The sequence below is a fragment of the Trichechus manatus genome, unplaced genomic scaffold (genome assembly GCF_000243295.1).
Source record: "Trichechus manatus latirostris isolate Lorelei unplaced genomic scaffold, TriManLat1.0 scaffold00030, whole genome shotgun sequence".
NCBI classification, from domain to species: Eukaryota; Metazoa; Chordata; class Mammalia; order Sirenia; family Trichechidae; genus Trichechus; species Trichechus manatus.
Window position 1 is genome coordinate 10971358 of NW_004443966.1, and position 8845 is coordinate 10980202.

The following is an 8845-nucleotide window of genomic DNA, read 5'->3' on the forward strand; positions in this document are numbered from 1 at the left end:
GACAGGCCCCACATCCCAAGCCTGGTCTCCATGGCCCCCTGGGGGGCTCTCACCATTGGCCTCCTCCTCAGCCCCCACCTCCCGCCAGTACAGTTTGTAGCCAGAGATCTGGGCAGGGTGAGGGGGCGGCTGCCACGACACGACCAGGGACTCCATCCTTGCCCGCACCTTCAACTCTGCAGGGGCAAAGGGGACTGCGGGCAGACCAGTGGGGCAGGGGGGAAGGATAAAGACAATGGGGGATAAGGGAAGGGGGCCAGGGATGGGAGGGCGGAGGCGACAGGAGGAAGCAAAAAGCAGGAAGACACGCGTTCAGTGAGAGCCTTGACAGCCTTCTCCCAACCCATCAGCATTCAGTCATTCCTGCACCCGAAGTGTGAGGCACTGGCCCGGTCTGCGGTGAACCCACTGGTGTACAAGCACAGAGGGCTGGGGACACAGGTGTCTCCTGGGCGTTGACAAGGAGCATCTGGGGCAGGCTGACAGTACCTGACACAGAGCAGGGCTCTGTATGAATAGAACCAACAAGAGACCAGAGAGCGTACGGATACTGGCAGGCAGGGAGTCTCAGGGGTTGCTGAGGCTGGAAAGAGGGGCAGAGCCAGAGTGGGGGGCTTGCGAGTGTCAGACACTGTTCTAAGCACTTTGCCTATGTATTTTAACTTTATTCTCACAACTCCATAAAAGAGCTAACATTCTATTATCCCCATTTGACAGATAAGAAAACTGAGGCTCAGAGAAGTAACTTTCCCAAGGCCACAGGTAGTATGTGCACCAGGTTTTGTATTCAGCTCTAGTCTGTATTAATCATCCCACTATACAGCCTCTCAACAAAAACGACAACCGTAATCATTGCGGCAGCTACTGAACAGTGGGCTTTTATTACGTACTAAGCGCTTGGTTTACAATGCATTACGAATCTTTACTCCATCCCCTGAAGTAGAAGAAGACTCAGAGTTGTGAAGGGTTTGTCCAAGGTCACACAACGGACAGAAGAAGGGAGATGTGAGGCTGCCACTGGCCTCTACGCCCCAGCCTCCCTCACTTGGCAAGTAGTGAGGAGCCACGGCAGGTCTCTGATGGAGGAGGGTGGTGGGGCGCTGGGTTCCAAGGGCACACATACACCCACGCAGTCACTCACACCACTCGTCCTGTGCCCCATGACCCCGTACCATGGCTCTGGTTGTGCATACTGGGCACCCTGTGCTGGGTCCACTGGGAGGGAGCCCCGTAGCCTGCACCTGTGCCAGCGGAGATCCGTACTCGATACACCTTGTTGGGCTGAAGCGAGTTCAGCGTAAGCTGTGTCTCATTCCCTGGCACCTCGGTGGAGAAAATCTGATCTGCTGGGACAGGAAAGAGGGCTGCTGGGTAGCCACCTGAGGACCATGGCTCCTAGACTCCCTCCACCAACTCCTCCACCTCAGATCCTGGTTCCTCCGTGCCCACTGGAGTCTGAGGCCCTCTCGGCACTGACCAGTGAGTGCCTGGGTGGACAGCACAGCTCCAGGGCCCGGACTCCTGGGCTTCCAACCCTGGCTGATGCAGGAGGCTCAACCAGAGTGGGGAGATCACAGCACGTTCTTCCCCTGCCCTGTGAGCTGTCAAGAACCCCCTCCCTCCTGACACACCAGGGTGAAGGCACAGGGGTTGGCTGTGAAGGTTGTCAGGCACCATCTGCCTCCCAGAGCTCGAAAACCTCCCCAAGACCCACCCCCACCCTGGGCTCCTGGCTACCTTCCTTTTCCTAACTCTGTCCCTTTCACACACTGTCCCCTAGATCACCTCTATCTGCCCTAAGGCTTCCTCCCCATGGCCCCATTTCCCCTGGTCCCACAAGCACACCCCACCTCCTCATCTGCTTTTTGAGTTGGAAGGGATCCTAGGGATTACCTAGGCTACCTGTGTCATGTCACGCACAAGGAAACTGAGGCAGGGACTCAACAGGGTTATGAAATGCAACTGTAGAGAAGGTGGGGTGAGCACTCTTTGCCTTCCCCGCTCCAGCCCACTCTCCCAGATGCACCTTTCCACTCCTCTGCTTCATTTCCTTTGACTCCCCCGACTCAGCTCAGGTCCCCAGCTGCTCTAACCAACCCTTCACATTAATGATTCCCAACCACGGGGAGCCTGCACCCTGTCCCCACTCACCTTCCTTTCCCAAACCGTACTCTATCTTGTACTTCACCACATGCCCGTTGCTCAGGCCGGGAGGCAGGGGCAGCCACGCCACCCTGATGTCTGAGGGGCTGGGGCTGGACAGGGAGAGCTGGGGTGCCGCACTGGGGACTAAGACAGAGAACACCATCATGAGCCTGGACATGGAAGGTGAGGCCCAGGAGCGGTTTGTCCAGGTCACACAGCAAGTCAGTAGTAGAGCCAGGACCAGGATCTGAGGGAACACATGGGGCTTCTCAGAGGAGCCCCACCCTGGAGGATGAGGGGACTGGGCCCCAGAGATTCCAAAAGTCCTAGTCTGATGTTGCTTGTGTGAGGAAAGGACATCCCTCCAACCTGAAGCTACAGCAAGGTTTGGAGCACAAGCTTCCACATACAATGGGTTAATGTCACCAGCCCCTCCGCTGACTAGGTGGGTGCACTGGTGTTGGGGAGATGGGCTATATGATATAGAGAAGCACACTACCTGGCTCAAAACCCAGCTGTGCTTTAACCGTGGGCAATTCACTCTCATTTTTTGGGCCTTAGTTTCCCCACTGTAAATTGAGAAGAAGAATCCCTACCCACCCCCTGAAGGGCACAAAATCTGACACAAGGCAGGTAAAAGCCCCTTGGTGTGCACTAGTAAAGAGAAGCCGGACCACCATCCACAGGGCCTTGTGTGGGCCTGCGGGTTCAGAACCCTACCATCATCCAGTGTGTGGACCAGCACTGGGGCCGAGGTGCGGCTTGCCCCCAGCTGGGAGTAGGCCACCACGTAGAACTCATAGTCAGTGTCGGGCTCCAGGTCTCGGACTTGTAGCTCTGTAGTGTCATTGTTCACTGCAAACTGGTACTCCACATTGTCCATGCCTGGGATGGGCACATACGGGGCAAGGGGACTGTCACAGGGCCACCCCAGGCACCAGGCACTGGAAGCTTTCTAGGTATCCCTCAGATTGTCCCAGCCTCTAAAGGAGTCTGTTTATAGCTACACCACCCCAGATAATCTCCTGAGCTGGGGCATATAAGCTCCCCTGGCTTCTAGTCCCACTGTGTTCATTCCTCTGCTGGTTAGGCAGTCCTTTGTGGCCTCTAATCAAAGTGACTCCTGCAGAAGTTAAAAAGCAGGGGTGGGAGGTGGCTCCTGAAATGCCCAGGCATTTTCCCTGGGAGGAGACGCTTCCTCTCTATCCTCTCATAACAAACGTGGCTGAAGAGAAAATGTGCCACACACGGATCCCTCCAGCACCAGGCGGAAGAACCACTGCCTAGTCTATACCCATGTGTGTCTCTCCTGGGCTCCCACCTCATCCAATTCCATCCCAAACGTACCCATCAGTCAACCCTTCAGTCACCCAACCTGTACCCCTTCCTGGCTCCCACTTTCCCCGGCAACATACCCCGTGCCTTCTGGTAGTGGAGGGAGAAGCCGATGATTTGCTCGCTGTGCATTTCAGGCCGCTCCCAGGCCACAAGCACCGCAGAGCTGCTCAGCGGCGTGGCCGTGACCCGCGTGGGCGCGCTGGGCAGACCCTCGCGCACCACCACTGCCAGGGGCGCCGCGGCGCACGCCGTGCCCGCGCCGTTCTCGGCCACACACTGGTAGTAGCCGGCGTCCTGTAGGCCGATCTGGGTGATGACCAAGCTGCCGCCGCCGCCCTGCACCTTGACGCGCCCGTTGGGCCGCAGCGGCGCCCCGTTGTGCAGCCAGCGCAGCTCTGGCCGCGGCTCCCCCGACGCGCGGCACACGAAGCGCGCCGTGCTCGCCCGCGTCCGCGACAGCGCTTCAGGCGCCTGCGAGATGGCCGGGGCCGCTGGGGATGGCAGGGGGACGCTGACCGCGGGCTTCAGCCACCAGGAGCTCTGCCCCTCCCCCACTATCTCAGTCCCGGCGCCTGGACGACCCTCTCTTCCCCTCCAATCACTGTAACCTCTCCTGGATTCACCTCTCCCCAAAATACTCCAGTTCAGCGCAGATCTACCCCCTCCTCCCCATCTACCCTAGTCCCAAACTGACCATTCTCTTCCTCTCCCCAAATAGTCCCCAGGCCTCCTCAGCCTCCCCTAAATTATACCCCAGCTCTGCCCGGATCTAACCTCCCTTCCTCAATTTACTCACCTCTTTCTCCCCTCCCCACCAATGACTCCCCCCCATTGACCCCTCTCCCCGAGATGTCCCAGGCCAGAGCAAACCCCATTCCCGTTTTCTTAGCACCACCTAGACCACTCCACTATCTCCCCCAGTTACCTAGATTCCACCCTGACCACTGTCTTTTCCCCTAATATCTCAGTCCCACCCAGACAACTCCTCCCTCCCATCACCGGAACCGCGCCCTAAATCATCCTTCTCTTCCCTCCCTGACTCATCTCCCCCCATCCCATCCTGTAATCTCTTCCCACCACTTCCCCTCCCTCAATCCCCCAGTCCCATCCCCTTCAATGCCCTCTTTACTAAGGACTCCCCCGTGAGCCCATCCTCCCTAACTCTACCCCCATTCCATTCCACCCCCAGGATCACCCCTCAGCCCCTCCTCTACCACCACCCCAAGCTCCCCTCAGCCCCAGCTAACCCGCCCCAACCCCTTCCCTCCACACCTTCACGCCTCACGGCCCCCCACCTGACCGCCCGCCTCACCCAGCACGCGGAGCTCAGCAGCTGCCGTGGCGAAGTCGCGGGTGCGGGGCTTGTTGGCGCGGCAGACGTAGACGCCAGAGTGCCGGGGCTGCGCGCTGGCGATCAGTAGGTTGGTGCGGCCCAGGACGATGACATCCGTGGAGATGGGCTTCCCATCTGGGGCAGGAAAGAGGGGCACGCTGGGGGACGGGGGGGAGGCGCTAGGGACTACCAGTCCCTCCACTCTCCGGAACTCGGGGCCCCTCTACACCCGGGTTAAGTAAACACAACAGTCCCAGGTTGGAATCTCGGTTTATCCACTTGCTAGCCTGGGACTTCTCTGAGCCCCAGTGTCTCCATCTGTAGAATCGGGAGATGGTCCCTAGCCTGAAGAGCTGCTGTGAGGGTGAAAAGAATAAGGTTTGTGAGCACCGCGGCACAGTGCCCGGCACATCACACGTGCTCGGTACACCAGTCAGTTATGACTCTCAGCATTACTATCAAGTTCATTTCTCTCCAGGACACATTCTCCCCTACAGCCTCAGCCCAGTACATGCGGGTGAGATCTGATCAGGAGCTAAGTCTGAATATGTGCAGAGCCTTTCATCTTGATGTAAAATGAAAAAACATTTTTAAAAACCCTGCCTTCTGGACATGAACAGAAAATCCACAGAAGAAATCCAAATGGCCAAGAAACACAAAACAGTGACCAACCTCACCAGGAATCAGAGAAAGCAAAGCACAGCTGCCATTTCTCATCTGTCAAATTGGGAAAGTTTCTAAAACAGTAATTAGCACTGCTGGTGAAGGGGTGGGTGCTGATGGGGCTGTAAAGCCCCCCCCACCCCGCCCCCGGAAACCAGTGAGTCCGCTTGTGGGAAACTGTCCTGGGAGACGAGCAGAGTTACAGGGAAGAATCTGTGAACAAGGACAATCACTGCAGCGTTAACTGGATTATGGACAACTGGAGAGGGCTTAAAAATCCAACATCAAACGCTGGAATATTATCCAGTCCTTAAAATTCATTTGTGAAGACGTTTAAAAGATGGGGAAATATTTATGAGATACTGATGGATGAAAATAGGATTCAGACCTGTAAATTCAGTATGCTCTCGATTTTAAGGGAAAATGTGCATATGCATTTAAAAAACCTGGAAGAAAACACACTAACAATTTTTATGTGGGGGTGGTGGGTTGTTTTCTGGCCTCTGTTTTTTCCTAGTTCTCTAAAGTGAACATGTTTGGCTTTTGCAATCAGGTGGAAAAAAAAAAAAAAAAAAGCTGCCCTTCCTCAGCTTAGTAGAGGAGGTTGCTGGAAGGGGAACAGTGCCTGGGGTCGGGGATGTGGTCCTTCCCCAGCCTCTATCCAGGAGAGCTGTTAGTTTCTTCAAGTGAGTTCCCAGGACCTTGGTGTCAGGCTGGTCCAGGAGAGCAAGCCTCAGACCTTTACGGTGCACATGAATCCCAGAACCCCAGGGGATCTTGTTAAGATGCAGAGGTCTGGGGCAGGGCCTGAGCTTCTGCATTTCTAACTAGCTCCATGGGGCAGGTCCAAGGACCCACTTTCAGTAGCAAAGACCTAGGGCAATTGTTAAACCTGGAGATTCCTGCGTCACAGCTCTCCAGGGGTGAAGGGAGGGAGCCTGCAGTTTTAACAAGCTCCCAAGGTGATTCTGAAGCACAGTCTAGATTTGAGAGACACTGATGTTAGGACTTCTGGGCGACATTACAGACTTACCCCAATAACAGTCAGAGGGCCTTGTTGGCCCCTAGGATCCCACTAACAAGGCAAGTGTCACAAATCCCTTGAGGTGATGCAGGTCAGGGAGGCACAATGATACTAGCACTCTTCTATTTCGTCAATTCAGTGTATATATATATATATATATATATATATGTATGTATATTCTCCTTTGAATATAGAGACTTATAAAAAGGAGACAGTGGCGGGTGAACAGAACAAACCAGGGAAGAAGGGTGAAGAGAGCTGAGTTCAAGACCTGCTTCTGCCATTAACTTGAGACAAAACCAAAAACCAATCCTGTTGCCATCAAGTTGATTCTGATTCCTGGTGCCCGCACGTGTAACAGAGTAGAACTGCTCCATAGAGTCTTCTTGGCCGTAATCTTTACAAAGGAGCCCTGGTGGCACAGTGGTGAAGGCTCTGCTGCTAACCAAAAGGTTGGCAGTTCAAATCCACCAGCCGTTCCTTGGAAACCCTATGGAGCAGTTCTACTCTGTCCTGTAGGGTTGCTATGAGTCAGAATCAACTCGAAAGCAATGGGTTTGGTTTGGAATCTTTACAGAAGCAGATCTCCAGGACTTTCTTCTGTGGCACCACTGAGTAGGTCCGAACCACCAACCTTTAGGTGAGTAGTTAATCGCAAACCACTTGCACCACCCAGGTACCTTAACCTGGGACAAGTCACTTCTTATTGGCAAATGGAAACAATAGTCCTTGCCTTCCTTCCTCACAGGCCTGCAGGGAGTGGTGTACCTGAAACACAGTAGGCTCTAAAGTTTGGGTGGTGGCTCTGTCACGTGCCTCTCTGAACTTCAGTTTCCTCGTGGGGAAGAATGGTCCTGGCCTCTGCACTCCTTAGAGGGCTCTCCAGAGGCTCTAACAGGAGAATGGATGTGACCGTGCTCACCAGACTGCAGAGTGGTGTTTGGCCCAGCGCTCTTGCTGCCCTGATAGCATCTCCGGTGACTCAGTCCCACTTGGCGTTAATCACTCACTGCCTGATGTGGTCAGACCTCTCTTCATGGTTGTGTGTCTTATCTCCTTGTCCCAGACTATGTGTTCAGAGGGCAGGGTGTCTGTCTCTCTCATCTGTGTACTTTATTCACTGGGCCCAGCATGATAGCAGGCCCACAAAGGCAGGAGCACGCTGGGGTGGACCGAGTACCAGCTTTGTAGTTAAACGGAACAGCATTGGAATCCTGGCTCCGCCTGACCTCCTGGCTGTGGGATGCCCTCCCAGCTCTCAAACAATCATCGGCAACACTGTTGTGAGGAGCAGCAGTAAGTAAGGTGGAGAACCCAGCACAGTACCTGCCCTGTTTAGGATCTCAGTAGTGATTTTGTGAACGGCAGACTCCACGTGCTTTGTAAAGGAAAAATGCTACACGGATGTGATGGTTAAGCGTGTTCCCCGGCAGCCCCCGGTCTTGCTGTCCAGCCATGCTCAGCCCTGGGAGAGGAGTTCCCGCCACATCAGGAGGTCAGTGTTCACCACAGCGGTCATCCTGATAGCTCCCGAACTTGGGGGGCATGTGAGATGCCACACCCCACCTTTCCTATGCCTTCCCACTTTTTGCCCCTTCACTCACCCTGTCGGACCCAGGACACAAAAGGGGTGGGATCGGCCGAGGCTACACACTCCATCACCACGCTCTGACCAGACACCACCGTGGTGTTCTCCGGGGCTGCTACAATGACCACGTCCTGCCCCCTGGTGGATGCCAGAGACCCTGGAGAGAGGGCAAGCCAGCAGGCAACGTTACCATTACCTGTCTGCACGTGCAGTGTCTCACCTGACGCTCACAGTAACCTGGCGAGGCAGGTGGGCAGGAAGCTGCAACAGTAGATTTGACGGCGATTTAACAGACGGAGAAAGTGGGACCCAAGGTCACACAGTCACACAGCAGAGCTGGGACTGGAACTCAGAGGCAGGAGAATAACCTGACTTTCGATTCAGCATCAGAGAAATGACTGGACAGACCCACACCTGTCCCCACTCTTCCATCCCAAGCTAACCCACTTGCCAGGCACAAGACCATCAGGGTCACAGGTGGAGCCCTGGACTTGGAGTCAACATAGTTCCTAGGGCCAGCACTGTCACTAATGTGTGTGTGACTGTGGGAAAGCCCCTTCCCCAAAGGCCCTCAGGTTCCCCACGAGCAAAGTGTGGGGGTGAGCTGGGGCTTGGGTTTCCGCAGGCTAGGCAGGTCTTTGAGCCCAGATTCTCTGCCCAGTTCTCACTATGACCCTGGCCTGCTGTGGCAGCATGGTGAATACCTTGTTTGTCCAGCAGGTGGCAGCAGAGACCCCCACCCCCACCCCCACCT

At 55.3% G+C, this 8845-nt stretch overlaps 1 protein-coding gene across 1 annotated transcript in view; it reads right to left on the bottom strand.

Annotated features, from left to right (window-relative positions):
• IGDCC4 (immunoglobulin superfamily DCC subclass member 4) overlaps positions 1-8845 on the bottom strand; it is a 36772-nt gene that overhangs the window by 9372 nt on the left and 18555 nt on the right. The window contains exons 7-13 of the mRNA XM_012555026.1: positions 8108-8287; positions 4796-4951; positions 3561-3974; positions 2866-3030; positions 2152-2289; positions 1173-1343; positions 4-194 (exon numbers count right to left, since the gene is read on the bottom strand). Of these exons, the coding sequence (XP_012410480.1) occupies positions 4-194; positions 1173-1343; positions 2152-2289; positions 2866-3030; positions 3561-3974; positions 4796-4951; positions 8108-8287 (1415 nt within the window). The remainder of the gene's footprint in view (positions 1-3; positions 195-1172; positions 1344-2151; positions 2290-2865; positions 3031-3560; positions 3975-4795; positions 4952-8107; positions 8288-8845) is intronic.